Source organism: Paroedura picta, chromosome 7 (genome assembly GCF_049243985.1).
Source record: "Paroedura picta isolate Pp20150507F chromosome 7, Ppicta_v3.0, whole genome shotgun sequence".
Lineage (NCBI taxonomy): Eukaryota > Metazoa > Chordata > Lepidosauria > Squamata > Gekkonidae > Paroedura > Paroedura picta.
The window spans coordinates 26450077-26469150 of record NC_135375.1 but is presented as its reverse complement, the minus strand read 5'-3'; the positions used below and the strand labels follow the sequence as shown (position 1 = coordinate 26469150).

The 19074-nt window shown below is 44.8% G+C and overlaps 1 protein-coding gene across 3 annotated transcripts in view; it reads left to right on the top strand.

The window, feature by feature from the left end:
- Positions 1 to 19074, top strand: part of PLPP1 (phospholipid phosphatase 1) — a 100551-nt gene that overhangs the window by 43772 nt on the left and 37705 nt on the right. For 2 of the 3 annotated variants that reach the window (XM_077347128.1, XM_077347131.1), the window contains one exon: positions 6186 to 6466. In XM_077347128.1, the coding sequence (XP_077203243.1) occupies positions 6186 to 6466 (281 nt within the window). Of the gene's footprint in view, positions 1 to 21; positions 174 to 6185; positions 6467 to 19074 lie in introns of all 3 variants that reach the window. The other variant, XM_077347130.1, reaches the window with a different exon arrangement.

Here is a 19074-nt window from a genome sequence, read left to right as displayed (position 1 = left end):
TTATCTTATTCTTTTTGCTAGCTGGCTTGCCTTTCGCAATTCTGACTGCAAGTCATACTCCTGTCAAACGAGGAGTGTTCTGTAGTGATGAATCCATCCAGTACCCTTACAAAGAGGACACCATTTCATATCAATTATTAGCGGGAATAATTGTTCCTCTCGTTATAATCGTTGTAAGTTCACGTCTCATTTTCCTCCATTGCATTGCATTGTAGAAAATGTCATATTTTGTTGGCTGTCAGACAGCAACAGAAAGCATTTTTGCTGTCAGAAGGGGGGAAAACCCACACTCCTTGGAGAATCGTTGCCTTATTGGGAAGGGTTTGTGTGCCTTTTTAAAGCACTATAGCACAGTGTTTCCTGGCTTTAAAAAAGATGGCTCATTTGTACTCCATTCTAAAAGCCCGGAGTACCCAATAACTCATTTTAAGACAGACATTTAAAATCCTGCAGGTTTGGAATCTAGGTAGGGAAAGAACAATATGGAGTCAATTAATGCTACTGTTAGCTTTTATAGTAGCCTTCAGCAACCAGCCTGAATAGAAAGATCTTGCAGTACTTTGCGGGGGGGGGGGGGGGGGGAATTCATTCTTGAATGTCCCAGTTGGGGAGAGAATTCTGAAATCTTGGCCACTCACTAACAAAGCAGTCTCCTGGTGAAGCATATTACAGGAATCCAGCCTTAAGGTTGTAGAAACATGAGATTACTAACAGGTCTGATTGTAAAGAACTATAGCCTCTGAGCAGATATGTTCTTTGACCGGGCTAAAGTCTGGAATACCCCTTTGCAGAGATGAATCCATCCTAAAGTTCTAAACCATGTGGCTATTGCATGTTGGCATTGAAATCTTACATTTTCAACTTGTGCAGATTTTAGCTACGGATTCTTGAGAAAAGGTATTTTTAGTGATGATACAAGGTAGTTGCGATCTGGATAGCTTCTCCTTTTGATCTAACTATTGTTTGTTACCTAACCTTGAATGATGGGGATGGAAAGAGCCATCAAATCACAGGTGACTTATGGTGATCCCATAGGGTTTTCCAGGCAAGAGACAAACAGCTATGGGTGATTTTTCATTGCCTCCCTCCATATGACAACCCCAGACTTCCTTGGTAGTCTCACATCCACGGCCAACCCTGCTTAGCTTCTGAGATCTGACAAGGTTAGGCTACCCTCAGCCATCCTTGAGTAAACGTGAGCTTGAAATCTAGAGCAGTTTCTGCTCTGTACGTATATTGCCTTGCTAGCTTATGCCGTGATTGCAGGATACGCTGCGCAATCCTTCAGTAGACTTCTGCTTTGGATTGCACTGACTGTCAGCAGGTGCTGTCTGAGTTTGCATCGCCTCCAAGAGGATTTCAGGAGGGAGGTGTCAAATATGACCAGGGCCTTTACAATTCGAAGCATACTGTAAGGCACAGTGTAAAAAAAATGCCGGTCAAGTGCAGTTTAATTTTTTATAGACAAAAAAACAACTGTACTGCTGTATTCTGAACAAGATGCAAGCAGTCGAGAAACGCTGCAAGAGGACCATGGAATATAGGGTTGTAGAAACTGAACATAAGGACAGCCATGTTGGATCAGTCCAGTGGTCCATCTAGTTCAATATCCTTTTCCATACAGTAGTCAGCCAACAAACAGGGCATATAGGTCAATTTCTAATGTTGCACACCACTGCTGGTATTCAGAGGTTTATTATGACTGAATGTGGAGGTTCACTTTAGTCATCATGGTTATGTTTGGACCTGTCCTCCTGGAATAAAATCCCCTTTAAAGCCATCTGTGCCCATGACTGTTACTGTGTCCACAGGCACTGAATTCTATAGTTTAATTAATAGTTCAGTAAAGTTGTAAATGTTTTGGTTCTTCAGCTATTGACTATCAATTCAGGTGCCCCCAAGTTCTGATGTGGGAGATGGAAGAAAAAGTATCCCCTTTGTCCATCCTGTACATAATTTTATAAACCTCCATTATTCCCCCTCCCTGGGTCACATTTTTCCGGAACTGGAAAGCCCCTGATTCATAATCACCTTGGTTTTACCTCTTGTGTGCACTTTTTCCAGCTCTGCAATATCTTTTTGAGATACAGCAACCAGCACTGTACACATTATTCCAAAGGAGGCTACATCACACATCTATATAAGGTCATCACAAAGTCCATTTCTTGATAATCTCCGATATTCTTGCTAGAGCTGCTATTAGTGAGCTATGTGTGGGTTACAAATACGCTTCACTTCCGTATAAAGGAGACAGCTGAAATGAACAAATTCACATTGTTGAATACTAAGAGCACATGGTTGCAAACTTTAATGGACTTGGAGGAATGGTAGAGGACAGGAAGGCCTGGAGGATCATTGTCCATGGGGTCGCAATGGGTCAGACATGACTTCGCACCTAACAACAACGACAACAAGAGCACATGGAAAAGGGATATTAAACAGCTCTTTCTTTATTGGTACTGTCTACCACCTCAACCTGTAATCTTTCAATAAATGAAGATATTTTTTGTTGATTACCTTTCTGTATTGACGTTGTTCTCATCTTGCCTAGATTGATTATCAAAAATTTCTGATTCAGTTGTGTGTATTTTTCTGGAAATGATTAGGTCTTATGAGGCAAGAGAGGCATAGTCTGAGTATCATCAGCACACTGATGGTATTGTTTTTCTTGTTTGTTCATATTGAGCAACATTAAGGGACGCAACCTCTTAAGTCTTTCATGGATGAACACTTCATCTCAAGTAAACTCCGATATTGTAGGTCCAGTTGAACCCACTTTTGCATGGTCTGTTGTATCAAGTGCTATATAGCTAGATTGGCCAGCTGTCCTACCTTCTCTTAGTAACTGGGTGAGGATTGAGCCTTCTGCACAGAAAGGCTTGAAGGCCTGAATCCAGACTGCTGTTGGAGATGTTACGTCAGTGATGAGGAATCATCAGCAGAGTATTTCAGCTTTTCAAATCAAAAAATCATCACACACTTCTGTGCTAAATGATTTCTCTAGAAGGGGTGGGTCTTGCTGCATGCTGGGCAACTCTTCCTGTTTAAAGAAGTTGTGCCAATAAACGTATCACTATCCTAGTGCAGGTGTGCAATAAGTACACATATACTAGTGGAACATGAGAATCTCCCTCTAAGCTTAAGCTTTCTTATCTCCACTCAACAGCTGGCTTGGTGTTAAGAGCAGTGGCGGCCTCTAATTTGGACCTGCAGCCAGCTGGTTGACCTCATAGAATCATAGAATCATAGAGTTGGAAGGGGCCATACAGGCCATCTAGTCCAACCCCCTGCTCAACGCAGGATTAGCCCTAAGCATCCTAAAGCATCCAAGAAAAGTGTGTATCCAACCTTTGCTTGAAGACCTCGGGCCAGTCTCATTTCTCAGAGCTCTCTCAGCCTCACCTCCCTCACAGGGTGCCTACTCTGGGGAGAGGAAGGGAAGGGGATTGTAAGCCGCTTTGAGACTCCTCCGTGCAGTAAAAAAGCGGGCTACAAAATCCCAGTTCTTCTTTTCCTTCTTGAGCAGCTGCAGCCCAGTGCTGCTGCCATTTAGTGGTAAAAACTAGCCTTCTGTAAGGAACCAAAATGTCAAAAGCTTCCTATGATCACTGTTTGCAATTGTGTGTGAGAAACACATTCAGGCTTTCAGCATGAGCCTGCTGAACTCCATAAGATTGAGCTGTCATTGTGTGCCGAATAATAGGTTGTTTGTGGTGATGACATCTGAGTAGGTTGGCACCCACCCTGAAACTCACAGTTTGGAAATCAGGTAACGAAACAAGTACAACCAAATGAAACCTTCTTCAGAGGCACAGCCTTATCCTCTTCTCCGTCGTTTGTGAGAAATCCAGTGAGGATATTCTATCTAGGATGCCGTAGGTTAGCTGTGAGGAGCCCTTTCTTGTAAATTCATAGACATTTCCCAGGACAAAGCATTCAAACAAACACTCATGAACTCTATGCTGGATTCCTCATTATCAGAAGGTCTTGCATAGTAATAATGGGACATCTGCTGTATTTGGAAGATCACATCTCCAAATTATTAGACCATTTGTATATTGTATGCAGTACAAAAGAAAGAAGTGTCCTACAACCTACGCCAGGGGTAGTCAAACTGCGTCCCTTCAGATGTCCATGGACTACAATTCCCAGGAGCCCTTGCCAGCATTCGCCAGTGAGTGCTGGCAAGGGCTCCTGGGAATTGTAGTCCATGGACATCTGGAGGGCTGCAGTTTGACTACCCCTGACCTACGCTATTGTGTCATAAATTTCCAGGCCGTCTGATAGTGATACAGTCAAAGCTGGGCTTATCTAACCAGGATTATCTAACCAGGGCCCATTCTGCACACATAGGATAATGCACTTTCAATGTTCTTTGGCAGCTGGATTTTCCTGTGCAGAACAGGAAAATCTACTTCTAAAGTGCATTATCTATTGTATGCAGAATAGGCCCAGGTCTTGGTATTGTAAGCCATATCTTTGCTTATGTAGGACCACCTCTCCCAATTCTCCTCCAGAAGAGCACTCAGGTCATCAAGTGCCAATATGCTGTCAAACCTGGTGCAAAAGAAGTACGGCTAGCTGTGACCTGGTGGAATACACTGCCAGTGGAGATCTGGGCCCCGATGGAAGTATCAAAGTTCTGCAGGGCCTGCAAAACAGCACTGTTCCACCAGGCCAAGGGTTGGGGCCAGAGCAAACAACAAAGTCAGTGGGTCTCCCCCTCCCTGTTGGAACACATCCCTTGGATCACACTAGCATAATTGGTCATTGAACCATTTTATCTATTGATCTATCAATCTATTATATTTATATACCGTCCTCCCCTGAGGCTCAGGGCGGTTTACATGAGAAAAAAAACCCAGTACAGATAACATAATAAATTGAACAGTAATGATACAGGAGAACAATAAAATAATGGAACAAACATGGTAAGAACATCCATTTAACTGTAACATATTGACAGCCCCGTGGGATGAACATGTCGGTGGTGGCTTTCATGGGAGGGGGGGCTCAGGAGCCAATGGGAAGTGATTGAATAGGGAGAATAGTGGGGAATTTAGAATGACAATTTTAAATGCTTTTTATGTATATGATCTTTATTGGAATTGTTTCATGTCAATTTTTAACATGTTCTGCACTGCTCCAAGCCTTTGTAGGGAGGGATGGTTTATAAATCTCAAGTAATGATCACATTTTGAGAAATATATATTTTGTTAAGTATAAGTATGTTCTGCATTTATTTAATGATATTCAGTCTAGAATAAAAACTATGAATAAAAAAAGAATGAAAAAATGCCCACTCTTGCACTTCTGTATCTTTTCTTATGAAATGCCTACTGTTAAAAGTGATGTGTCATTCTCTCCTTCTGACCCCTAGCTTGTATCTTGCATTGTCAAGAATAAGGAATGAAATAAGCGAAGAAAGTAAAATAATTTTCAATTATGAACGTGAAACATCAAAAAGCATTGGTGCATCTTTTATTGGGTTACCAAAATGCAAACAAAACAAGCACCTCCCCATAACACTCCAATTTCTATCCTTCAGCTTCAAAGCTGTATTTCCCCATTGTTACAGCTTTTAACTTCCAGCATTTTTAATTATTATTTCAGCAAAGCTTCACTTTTTGGAGGATGCTTAAAAAAAAAAACAAATTCCATTTTGCTGAAGTATCTCTGGCAACAGCATTCTTGTTTAGCCCTTCTAACCGGGTTCCTGACTTGGCTGATCATCATGTTCTTGGCAAAGAAACATGCAGAATGTTGAGAGTGCATGTAAAGGAAGTAGAACTGAAATGTCCTGCATATTGAGAATGCTACCTCTGGGCCTCCTGTGACTTGATGTGGGAAAGGTTGTGATTTCTGGAGAAAAGGTGAAGGTTTCCGATGCTTGAACTTTGAGTTCATTAAACCTTCACCTTGTCATCAGATGGAAAAAGAACAGAGGTTCCTGTTTACTTCTTCAGTGTGTTTTGGCACAGCCAGTTCAACCGGACATTGAAATGGGTTCCAGAAATTGTTCAGTCTTTATCGTAGCTTAATTATCACATTGTTAATTCAAAGACAGATTTAGAAACCCCAAAGTTGCTTCACCAATACAATATGAGATCCTTCATCTCCTCTGTGGATCCACGTGTGGTTCTTTAACTTGTGCCTTTCTTGTGCTTGTTTTTCTTTCTTCCCAGATCATCGTGGGAGAAGCCCTTTCTGTGTATTACAACCGTTTGCACTCCAACTCCTTTGTCCGAAACAACTATATTGCCACTATTTACAAAGCCATTGGGACATTCATTTTTGGCGCAGCTATTAGCCAGTCTCTGACAGACATTGCCAAATACTCAGTAGGCAGACTGAGACCTCACTTTGTGGATATATGTAAACCAGACTGGGCAAACATCAACTGCACTTCCGGTTACGTTGAGAACTTTCACTGCCTTGGAGACAAAGTCAAGGTTAATGAGGGACGGTGAGTATGCTAACTTAATATCTTTGACTGAAGATTTTAATCTTTTTTTCTGATGACACTTTCTGGAGAAAGTGGAAATACCATCAACTTTATAAGTGGTATTAGGATGCCAGCAACTTGGTGTTTATCCAAGCATGAACTTGAAGTTTTCCTCCATTAGCAAATAGAATGTATTGCATATACTGGAAGGAATGTGATTTGTGAATGCAGCTGTCGCTTTCCAGCATTATGTTGATTAAGATTAAATGATTGTTGAAAAGGTTATTTGCTGCAATTTTGTACTGCTTTCCCTTGTTGCTCAGAACAGTTTCCAATAAAACAGGCAGATGAAAGCAGACCATTGCCTCTCACATTAGAAAAACATCAACTCAATTAAATGCCTTTAAAACAAAATCAGGAAAAGGCCCTTGTAAACTAGGGATGGGCACAAAATGAACGATGAAGTAAAATTTATGATAAATTTTGCCCTTTTCATGGTTCAGGTCTACTGTCACAGACTTCTACGAATTCTTAAGACAGTGTATGGGGATCATGGTGGTTTCTGGCCAGAGCAGAAAGCCACAAAAACAGCTGAGTGGCTGGGGCTCCCTGACATTCAGCTGTTTTGGGCTTGCTGGTGCAGTCCCTTTAAAGTTTAAACTGCTGTGCATGGCTCAGCTGTTTAAAGGGGCTTTCTTTGGTGACCAGCCTCTAACTTGCTACTGAAGAAATCTCCTTTAAACAGCTGAGTGGCATGGAGCAAACTGCACAGGGGCTGGCTGCCAATGAAAACCCCTGTAAACAGCTGAACCACATAGAGGAGATTTGTTCTACATGGCTCGGCTATTCAAAGGGACCCTGGGACTGGCTGCAAAAGAAAGCCCCTTTAAAGACCTGAGAGCCTCTGGAGCTAGCTGCCCAAGAAATTTCCTTGTCTGGGTCCCCGCAGACTTCACTAAGCCACCCCAGGCCACCCCACACTTTCATAGCTCATGCAGGGGGGATAGCCTCCCCAACTCACCCAACAATGGCAGGGACTGCTGCTCAACCTCCCTTCAGCCTGACAAGGGAGAAGACCCTGACTTGGGTGCAGCACCCTGCCACTCCACCCAAGCTACAGCCGAGCAAGACACTATCAGCAGAGCCAGCATCTCATGCCAGCAAAGAAGCTAGGGGTGGGATGGCAAACTCCCCAAGGACCACACATAGCCCCCCACACCTGGAGCAGGCAAGGGGTCATCAAGCCCATGACTGGCCCACCAGCAGCATACCCCCCAGGGAAAGGCTGGCCTGTGCAGGTGGGCAAACCCTGACGCCACACATTTTCTCCCTGCAGCAGATGCCCAGACAGGGCAAGCAAGGCCATGGCCGTGCACCAATCTGGGGGAAGCATAGGCCAGCTGGGCATCAGGGGAGGAGGAACGAGGAAGGATGCAGGTGCAGGTGGACTTAATGAGACCTCAGGCGTGTGAACTTGTGAGGTGGAATTGGGCAGGTAAGAGGATACAAAGGAGGTTGAGGGAAGTGGGGCTGGGTGCAAGAGAGTGAGGAGGGCATACTGGATGAAAGAGAGAGTGGTAGAGAAAGAAGAGAAGGAGCGGAAGGCCAAAGGAGGATCTGAGGAAGGGAAGTACAGACCAGCAGGGGCCCTGGATCCTCAGAGGGCCCTGAGATCCTCCATACTCCCTTAAACATCCCCAACTTAAACCAAAGGTAAAATAATGCCCCCCCCCCCCAGTACTCCCTCTTCTCCCCTTCAAAGATGCCTTCCAATTCAGACCTCCTCCAAAGCCCTGACCAACAGGCAGGCCTTGTAGTGCCTCTTGAGAATCTGCAAGGAGGCAGCACCTTGAATTGAACTCAGAAACCAACTGGCAGCCAATAAAGCTGTTTCAGATGGGGCAAAATATGGTCCCAGCAAATAGATCCCTCAGAATTGGATTCCTTGAACTGCACTCTGTGTGGGGCTGTCTTTGAAGACAACCTGGGAACAGCTCTGGAATGCATTCTGCACCAGTTGTAGTTTTTAGATTATCTTCAGGGGATGCCTCATGTAGAGTGCATTGCAATAATCCAGTTGTGAGGTCAGAGAAGCATGGCTCAGTGTGACTGTCTCCGCATAGGCCTGCAAATGGGGCTTTGAGAGGTGGTTTATATGATTTATTCAGAGTCTTCTGCCATTGACACTCAGTCATCTTCTGGTCTGCCTCAAGGTGCCAACCTAACTGGTTGCTCCCAGTGCATGTTGTTGTTGTTAGGTGCGAAGTCATGTCCGACCCATCACGGCCCCATGGACAATGATCCTCCAGGCCTTCCTGTCCTCTCCCATTCCCCGGAGTCCATTTAGTGCATGTTAAAGGGCCCCCAAGAGCAACTGGTTTTGGTCCCAGCTAGCCTATCTGTCTGTGCAGCTGCAAGGGCCTCCACCAAGTTGCTAGAAAGGTTTTCAGAATCTCCCAGAGCCACCTGAAAACCAGTTGGGTCCTAAAATTCTGAGGGTGGACCATCAAAATCAGTCCACTGCCCCTGCAGAGAAGAGGCAAGCTCAACTGGGCCTTCAGAAGATAGTATTCTGATAATGACATGGGGCTGAACTCCAACTCCCTAATCAGATCACTGGCAAACTGCTCCACACAAAGAAGGTCCAACATATGTTCTTTTTCAGGTGAGATGGACCTGTGATTGTCATAATGGTTATGAATTCTTGAGCCTGACCCGACAAGCAGTCCTGGCACGTGTTGAAATCCCCAAGGACAGGATTCTCACTACCACTGTCAGTTCAGCTAGAGATCCTGCTGGGAAGCTAGGTGGTCAGGATGCCAGCAAGATCCTTGGTGCTCAACACAAGTTGCATGCAGTCAAAGCTGCCTTCTGTCTGCCCTGGGTGCCTAATGATGGAGAAATGTTCATAGGAAATAAATGCTGCCCCACCCACCCTCCCTTTCAAGCTTGGTGTAGGGCTTTATCCTTAGCCAGCCTGAGATGTGTCAAAGTAACCACATCAATATCATCTAGCCACGTTTCAGTCAAGCCAGCCAGGTCAACCTGTTCCTCATGCAAAAGGTCAGACAGCGTTGAGCTCTTGTTTTTCACAGGCCTGGCATTCTGAAACAGCAAAATCAAAGTGGAGTCACGTCACAGAACCTCCCCACCCTCATTTTAGGCTGTGGAATCTCCTCCTAGGAGGCCCAGGCTTTCCAACCAACATAAATCCATCGTATGTGACTTTAACTTCAGCTCATTCATCTTAGCCATTGGACCACTGCCGTAAGACAGTTGCCAAGAATGGAAAGAGCAATTTCTAGAAGCTTAGACAGATATTTCACATATAGTGGGTTTATAGAGAAGCATGGCTATAAAGCATAGGGCAGGATAAGCTATCCTTATCAAGGACAATAAAGAATCGTACAGCTGCCATGAGGGCCTTTTGAGTTACGTTTCTAGAACAGCCAATTTTATTAAGCGGGTTTGCTTTTGAAACGGGGAGGAGACCCTGCTGCAGTTTCAGATATGGCCCAGAGGAACAAAAGTTTATGTGTGCAGTAAAAGGTATCTTTGGATTGCATCTCTTGGAATCCAGTTGGTAGCAGCACTTACTGTGATCTGAATTTTTTCTTTTTTTAAGGCCTGATTAAGTCTGCAAGGAAGTTTTAGATTATATTTTTCAAATGCATGGGAACCTCTTTTGAAAACAGATCTGAATTTCAAAAGCAGGATATTAAATGCTATGGAATATATTGGGGTGGGGGGAGCCTGTCGTTCAAAGGAACCTGTTTGTTCCCCTTGGGTGAGCAGAACAGCAGTTCTGTGAGGGTGGGAAACTGTAGCTGATGTGCACTTCAGCCCTTCACTCAGCATCCATACAAACCTCGTGAGCGACTCTTTGGGGACCCAGTGATCTGCAGACTGAAGTATGAGGTGACAAAGCTCTGATTTGCAACGGGAGTTCAGCTTCTGGTTTTGGTTCCCTTGTGCCCAAAGTTATTCTTTGAGTGCCAGTAGTCAGCTGTGGGGCATCTGATCTTCAGTCTCCACCCTCCATTAATGGGATGCCAAAGATTGTAATAGTTGCCTTGTCATGGAACATCTCAGTTCATTTGTAACTTTAATTACTCACAGAAGACTAGTCTGTCTTCAGTAGAGCCAGCTCAGGGCATCAAGAAACATACTTTATTCGTCTGCTTCAAGTAGTCAACTTTTTAAAAGGAACAGATGATTGCTGAAGAAGGAACCGCTGCATATCCTGTTCCAGTAAGTGGCAAAAAAGCAATAAAACTGCTCTCAAAGGTTTTTTGAACTGTGGCAGCTTTTCATAACGGAAGAGAACTAGTAGCTTCGTTAAATAAAATACCTAATACAAACCAGAGGAATCTTTTTGTAGGACGGCACACTGTGAAATTATGATGGCGAAACATGTTACATTTCGGATATTCTAAAGGGAAAGCAAGGAGTGGGAACCAACATCTTTCTGTGTAAATGGGAAACTTCTTCTCATTCTCCAACTTGTCTGGAGAAAAATGACCTATATCTTTAATAGGGCCTTAACTGCATGTTATTTACCCCCATGTTGTTGTTTACCTTCCTAGGAACCTGAAAGGTTGAGCAGCAGCATAATATATTAAATATCTAAATACAAATATTTATTTTAATTCATGTGCACATATAAAATTTTAACGCATCAACATCCAAAGCATGTTGACACATGGGTGAGTGACAAAAAACCAAACGTGTTTCAGCCCCTCTCTGGGTCTTCTTCAGTGGCCTAATATTTAAATACACTCATGTGATAATGGGGGACAGTAAGGTGGTAAAAAGATATGAATAAAGAGGTTCCCGCACTTATAAAATGTGTCCATATATAGAGCCTCTTGGAGCCCCCCCCCAATTAAGATATTTATTCTTCAGAGTTCTACCCTTATTGAAGCCCTCTCTCAGCCTGTATCTCATAGAATGTAGCATGTTTACCTTCCTACTATGAAAAATATCAACTGCCTTGTCCAATTCCACACATTAAACCTCTATTAAAAGGATTTTTTTTTGTTTTCTCTCTTTCTTTCAAAAAATATACAGAAAAGAAAAAAGGGAAGAAACTTAAAATGCGAGACAAAATTAAAACAGTGGTAGTGAATCTACCCTTATGTTTCTTTAAATTATTTCCAAATATCTACAATTAGGTCCATATACAATTGCTGTCTATATGCCATGAATTCAAATTTTGATAGAGTCCTAAGGTCCCTGATCCATTGATTTACTGCAGGTTGGCTTTTGTCTTTTCAGTGTTGTAATATGAATCTTTTAGTAATAGTAAGGGCATGGTGAGTCGGTTTCCACTGACCATCAGTTAGCCTCTAAGACAGGGGTAGTCAAACTGCGGCCCTCCAGATGTCCATGGACTACAATTCCCAGGAGCCCCTGCCAGCTGGCAGGAGCTCCTGGGAATTGTAGTCCATGGACATCTGGAGGGCCGCAGTTTGACTACCCCTGCTCTAAGAGATTGGCAGATGGTTCATAAGAATCATAAAAAATAATGAACATTCTAATACAGAATAGATATGTTATAATGGATTCCCAGAAAAAAACCTTGATTAAAAGGATAAGAGTATAGTTTTCTCCAAGCCAGCTGGCAACCCAGTGAAGTTTCCCCCTGACTTCTGCCAACGCCCTGCATCTGGCTGCAGTCTCCTATTTCCCTGACTCTCAGGATCAACTATTGATTTAAAGTATTTATATCCCGCCCTTATCACCTCACTCAAGGCTTCACTCACTCTAACAGTGCAGCGACAAATTGCAAGGACCTGCAAACAGCATTGTCCATGTTTCAGGGAGTTAACAGGAGGATGTAGCAAAGCCCAGTTCCGTAGAATTTTGGTTGCAGTTTTTAGAATTCATAGTGCATAGCCCCTAGTTTAATTACTATTTTGGAAATGTTGACAGCAGTGCTTGGAGCATCATCTGCGTCATAGCAGCTTTGGCTCAAACGCAGACACTTACTGTTAGGATGAGTATGCCCTTTGACACTATGAGTCAGCAAAATTTAACAGTGGCGCAGATGTTCAGTTTTTGACCATTTCATGACCGTTTTTTGCTTACAAACCTTTAAAACTGTAGGATGTGAACAACAGCAGTCGACTTTGTAGCCTCAGAAATATCTTGAGACTCCTTGGAGCAGTGAAAAGCGGGGTATAAAAACTGAATTCTTTGTCGGCTGCAGGTTATACGCAGCTTAGCTTGCCATGATGCTAGCGGGAGTATATTTGCATAATTACTGTACAATTATAATTTTTGGTTTCTTCCCCTCTCCCTGCCTCCTAATAGTAAAAGGAATCACAGGAGACTTGAGAAACTGGAATAAAAATCCGAAATTGACATCATATGCATGGGCCAGAATGCCCGCGCTGGCAGTGGTAGAGCATCGGGGAAAATCCCCGATTATGCAAGCCGCCAGTGCAGGCGTGGCCCGGCACAGGGCTACGGAAGGCCTGCGTTATAGAAACGTGGGAACTTCCCCAGCTTCCTGGATGCTGTGGGCACCTGCAGGGTCTGAGGCAGGCTGGCACTGTGGATAATTGCCACTGCGGGCCTTTTGGCCCGCCCAGCCCCGACTTACGGTGTCCCTGTAGGGGGACACCGCATGCCTGTGCGGGCTCCGCGGAGCCGGCTGGGGCATCCCCTTGCCCCCGCCACTCCCCCAGCCCCTCCCCATCTCCCCCCCCCTGGCCGCTGCTGCTTACCCTGCTGGGCCTGGTGCAAAGCACATGTGTGTGTGTGTGTCCTATGCCTGGGCAGCCCCGCACGCCCCGCCCCGTGTGTTCACAGGGAACGGCGGGGCATCTTGCCCCGGTGCAATGGCATGACGGCAGTGTGGAGTAGCTGCCACCGTGCATAAAGGGTCTTCTAGGATTTAATGAAGGCTGAAGAATATTTGGGGGCTTCTCAATAGTATAAATGTTGAGAAAGGGTGATTTAGATAATCTTAAAGGTAAAGGTAAAGGTATCCCCTGTGCAAGCACCGAGTCATGTCTGACCCTTGGGGTGACGCCCTCTAGCGTTTTCATGGCAGACTCAATACGGGGTGGTTTGCCAGTGCCTTCCCCAGTCATTACCGTTTACCCCCCAGCAAGCTGGGTACTCATTTTACCGACCTCGGAAGGATGGAAGGCTGAGTCAACCTTGAGCCGGCTGCTGGGATCGAACTCCCAGCCTCATGGGCAAAGCTTTCAGGCGGCTGCCTTACCACTCTGCGCCACAAGATAATCTTAGCCGTCTATTAATTCTGAAATAGTAATATTCAAATATGCCTGGGCCTACTGTCCAGTTTCAGTCCTGCATAGTTTCAGTTCACCTGATACCATTACCAGGACCTGGGTCACTTCTGACACCCATGGGATGGCATGGCTTAGGCCTCTGATTGGCTAGCTGAGTAGCTATGGGAGCCCTGTGTCACTGCTGACCAACTGTGGGGGCATGAAGGTAGTGGAAGAAACACCAGCTAGCTAGAGGTGAGGGACTAGCTAGAGGTGGGTGAGAGGAATACCAAGCAAACTTGGAAGTTGACCTGTTTAAGTTGAGGAAGTGGCCCGGCACAGGTGAGGCCTGTTGGCTGGAGGAAAATCTTTGGGCCAGCCCATGGGCTAACAGAGATGAAAAGGAAGCCAGAAGTCCTGGCAAGGGAGGAGCAGGTAGAGTGTTGTGAGGCTGAGCCGGTGTTTCTTGGGAGGCGTTCCCCCCTTCCCTCCCAATTTTGAAGTCTTAGTGGGGGAGGGCAGGTAGTTTTACTGCTACTAAAAATCACTGTGGGTGGGCAGGTAGTTGTGAATTTCCTGCAAACTTGTCCACCCACAGATGGAGGTCCTTTCCAACACTATGATACTTTGAATCCAAGTCTCTTTGCTGATGCTCAGCAATCACATTCATAAGAACTCTGTCAGAAAGCACAGACTGATTGGCTGCCCATCAAGAATAGCTGTAGGTAGTATTGGTGTTGGATTTTAAAATAGCACAGTACATAGAGCTTTTCCTGACCTGGTTGGAATGAGCTCCTGGGAGAGCTGAGGACCCTAATGGAGCTATCAGAGTTCCATCGGACCTGTAAAACGGAGCTCTTCTGCCAGGTGGTTGAGGTCAGAGCCACGAACAACAGGGGACCCTCTTTGGGTTACACAATAATATCCAGCGTACCCCACCCTGGGGAGTGGATGGCTGCAGGGATGGGGGGAGGGATTACACCGCCAATCTTGTTTTATCCTCTCTTATCTTTGTTATGGGATGGGGTTTTATCATGTCTTATGGGGGGGGGGGTTTATATTGTACCCTGCCATGAGTCCCCAGAGACTTGTGGGCTAAAAATCTAAGAAACAAACATATTATTAATGCTGATGAAATGATGGAGGACTGGATTGGGTGGAGGTATTTTACATTGGTATATGGAAACAGTTCAATTTTAAGTTACTTTTTAGTTGCAACTGCATATGAAGTATAGTTTCATGAGGCTGGTTATTCACCTTAGACAGGCCTTTGCCTACATTCACAGGGATTTATACCCTTTATAAGTGTGCACTGTCTAGTTTGTTAGATTTTTTTTTCATATTTTGTAATCTGCCTTAAGTTTCAACGAGAAAGGTGAGTTAGAAATGTAGTGGTAGTAAAGTTCTCATTGGAATTGGGAAGTAAAAGTGAGTAGTTTTATTTAGGACTGGGACTGTTTTAGAAGCGGCCTTAGAAGCATGTTGGCGGGCCAGAAAACGTCAGGATGGTTTGGTAAAAACAGAGATGCTTTTTCTATGTCCACAAAGTTTGAACGTTGGTGTCAGCTCCGTTGTACTCAAATCGTGATTGGTCTGTATTTTTTTTTAAGTATATGCTTTAACGTGAGCTGTCCTGCTCCTGTTAGCATACGACTTTAAACCTTGCTGAAAGCACCGTTCCCACAGCTTCTATGTAAATAAATAGACACATCTAATTTTAAAATGGCTTTGTTTGGCCTGCGGAAGGGACATTCGGTATTTTTAAAATGAAAGAACAAAAACAGAAGCTGAAAAGCCAAACAAGGGCATTCTCCTAAAGAAAGGGAATCTACTTTTAAATAAAACAGCCTTACGGTTATGTGACTTTTTTCTAATGTTTGTAGAGCTGCTAACCTCATTTTCGGAGCTAACTGGCAGGATGGATTCATGTGTGTGTGTGCAGGTTCTTGGATATTTATGTATTTAAAACATTCTTCCTTTGGGAGCTCAAGGCAGCTTACAATATAGCCACAAGATATAAAATACCATAAAAAATCAGATTTTAAAATGACAGTGTCGGACTGCTAGTAACTTAATGAAATGCGGCCCTAAATAAAATTATCTTCAACGGAAAGTGAGGGGGCCAGACAGACCTCCCTGGGGGGAGGCTATGCCATAATGATGGAGCTACCATTGAAAGGCCCTCATGGGCCCACCAAATGGGCTCCTTTGATCAATGGGACAGGCAGGAGGGCCTCTCCTTGTAATCTTATTACTCTGGCGGGAACTAGGAGCTGCATATTACTTAAGTGAAAACATGTTCCCAAACCCTTGAATGTGAGGATAGGAGGACACATACAGCATGAGAACAGTGCTAAACTTTTCCATAGCTGTCAGTTCTCATTTTTAAATCCCCACCCATTTCCTGGCCATTTTTCTCTGATAGGCTTGCTTGCTTATTTATTTAGTTGAGTCATTTTGAGCTGTTCTTTCTCTTTTGGAATTGAAGTGGCATTACTCAGAGCCAGCGTTGAGCAGTGGTTCAGAGTGGCGGCTTCTAATCTGGCGAGCTGGGTTTGATTCCCCGCTCCTCCACATGTAGTCAGCTCGGTGACCTTGGGCTTGTCACAGCCCTGATAGTGCTGTTCTGACCGAGCATTCCTGTCAGCCTCACCCACCTCACAGAGTGTCTGTTGTGGGGAGAGGAAAGGAAGGTGATTGTAAGCCGGGCGGTGAAAAACAGGGTATAAAACTCAGCTTTTCTTCTTTAGATACCTGCTGGGTAAAAATTTTGGGAAGGGAGACTTACTGGATAACATTTCACCCCAGGAGGGCATTTTTTAGCATCCCACCATGTCTTCCCCATTCCCTGTATTTGCCTTACAACAGTGGTCCCCAACCTTTTTATCACCGGGGACCAGTCAACGCTTGACAATTTTGCTGAGGCCAGGGGGGGGGGGGTGTAGTCTTTTGCCGAGGGACATTGCTGCCACCGCCTGAGCGGTGCTCCACTTGCTTTCCTGCTGGTGCCCCTGACTTCCCACCACCCGCTGGGGGGCGCTGCCATCAGCAGCTGTGTAGTGCCACGCCGAGGGGAAGCCCTAGCCATGGCAGCTGCTGGACAGCACCAAAGGTGATCCAGCAGCAGAGTGGCAGGGCAACCCCCGAGGCAGCAGCCAGGGAGGAAGACGAGGAGGAGCCGTGGCCTGGTACTGACTGATCCACGGACCAGTCCTCGGACTTCGGACCGGGGGTTGGGGACCACTGCCTTACAAGGTTATTAAGCATTTAGGAGCACCATGTGTCTTTGGCTTTGAGACGGAAGAAACTGAGAAAGAAGAGCCCATGCTGTTAGAAAATCGGAATGGGCTCTGTTTTTGTAAATGAGTTGTAGTGAGAAAGATTGACGATGCAAATGAAGGAAGTGGTAACTTTCAATTGAGCTTGAGAGGAACAAGTAAATGATAAGTAGCTTGCATCTGATCTTCTACCAAGTCTTTTGGGTGAGGCTGTTTTACAGTCTTTTTTATCCCCCAAAGGCTCAGGTTGAGTGCTTAGTTTTAAAACTAGAGAATCCCAATGCTAAAATGGAGGCTGGAAGAAGTGTTGCATGTGATATAAACAAGTGACAATAGTGTTGTGCTGGCAGTTTTATTTATTTTCATGCTGGAAAGGGATTGCCACAGTTCTTCTGTACAAAGGGCAGATATACTGAGACAAGCTCTCCTCTGCTGGCTATTCCAGTTTCTCTGCATGATGAATAAGACACTGAAGACAAGCACAGATGCCACCTGCCTTGCCCTTATTTACTTGCTTTAATCCTGCTTTTAGCCACAAAAGAGCCTCTTGTGGCGCAGAGTGGTAAAGCAGCCAAAATGCTGTTTGAAGCTCTGCCCATGAGGCTGGGAGTTCAATCCCAGCAGCCGGCTCAAGGCTGACTCAGCCTTCCATCCTTCCGAGGTCGGTAAAATGAGTACCCAGCTTGCTGGGGGGTAAACGGTAATGACTGGGGAAGGCACTGGCAAACTACCCCGTATTGAGTCTGCCATGAAAACGCTGGAGGGCGTCACCCCAAGGGTCAGACATGCTTGCACGGGGGATACCTTTACCTTTACCTTTTATCCTGATTTACTTGGTCATTTTGCAGAATCATAGAGTTGGAAGGGCCCATACAGGCCATCTAGTCCAACCCCCTGCTCAACGCAGGATCCGCCCAAAGCATCCAAGAAAAGTGTGTATCCAACCTTTGCTTGAAGACTGCCAGTGAGGGGAGCTCACCACCTCCTTAGGCAGCCTATTCCACTGCTGAACTACTCTGACTGTGAATTTTTTTTTCCTGATATCTAGCCTATATCGTTGTACTTGTAGTTTAAACCCATTACTGCGCGTCCTCTCCTCTGCAGCCAATGGGAACAGCATCCTGCCCTCCTCCAAGTGACAACCTTTCAAATACTTAAAGAGGGCTACCATGTCCCCCTCAACCTCCTTTTCTCCAGATATAGAGTGTATGCATCGGTGCTCGGTGTTATTGCATTGTTCTGCAAATGACTGTTGCTTTTAAATTGGGGAGGGTGTTTGTTTAATTGATAACAACCTCTGAGTAAGCATTTTAACGCTTTCTTGGTGTATCTTTGATCCTTAGTTACAACATAAGTTACAACAATGTTTACTTTATAATCACAACAGTTCAAGGAGTTCTTATTGACCTAGGCTTCAGGTGGTTGGATGCTGGCCAGACAATTTTATTTGACAAGTCTAGTTGGATAAATATATTTATGCTAGTTTGAGAGATTCATTACCCTATCAATAATTAAAGTACATTGCTTTTGGTAGTGTGGCAAACAATTTGTCCGTCCATTTGTAGAGATGTGTACGAAATATTTCTGGAAACTATGAAACAAACGGAGATCTTCATTTAAAATCGCTACGACACCTCAGCCTGTGGTACCAGATGTTTTGGGCAGACATTGGAGGATTGGTGTTGCACTCTTACCTTCTTACCTTCTGAGGGTTCTCTCTGCACCCTGCCCAGGCCCGTGTGTGGAATTAAAGAGCTGGTAAGCGTCTCTCCCTGCCTCCTTCGCCCTTGTGCCACTCCTCAAGGCCGCAGAGCATCTTCTCCCTACACTCTGACAGGACGGCGCGCCGAATATTCAAAAGCTTCCTGGCGAGCAGGGGTTGCTCTGGAGGGTTTCAAACATTCAGCACGTTGTCAGAAGAACCCGATGTTTATTATAAAATAGCTTTTTTTCTGACGCACATGAGATACACTCTCAGCACAGAATTATATTATAGCGAAGAGTGGTGAGCTTAGGCATATGCCATAGGAGGTGGTCTCCAAAAAGTCTAAAATTTACATATATTGGTTGGAGCCATAATTTACAGATCCCATTCAACCACTCAGCT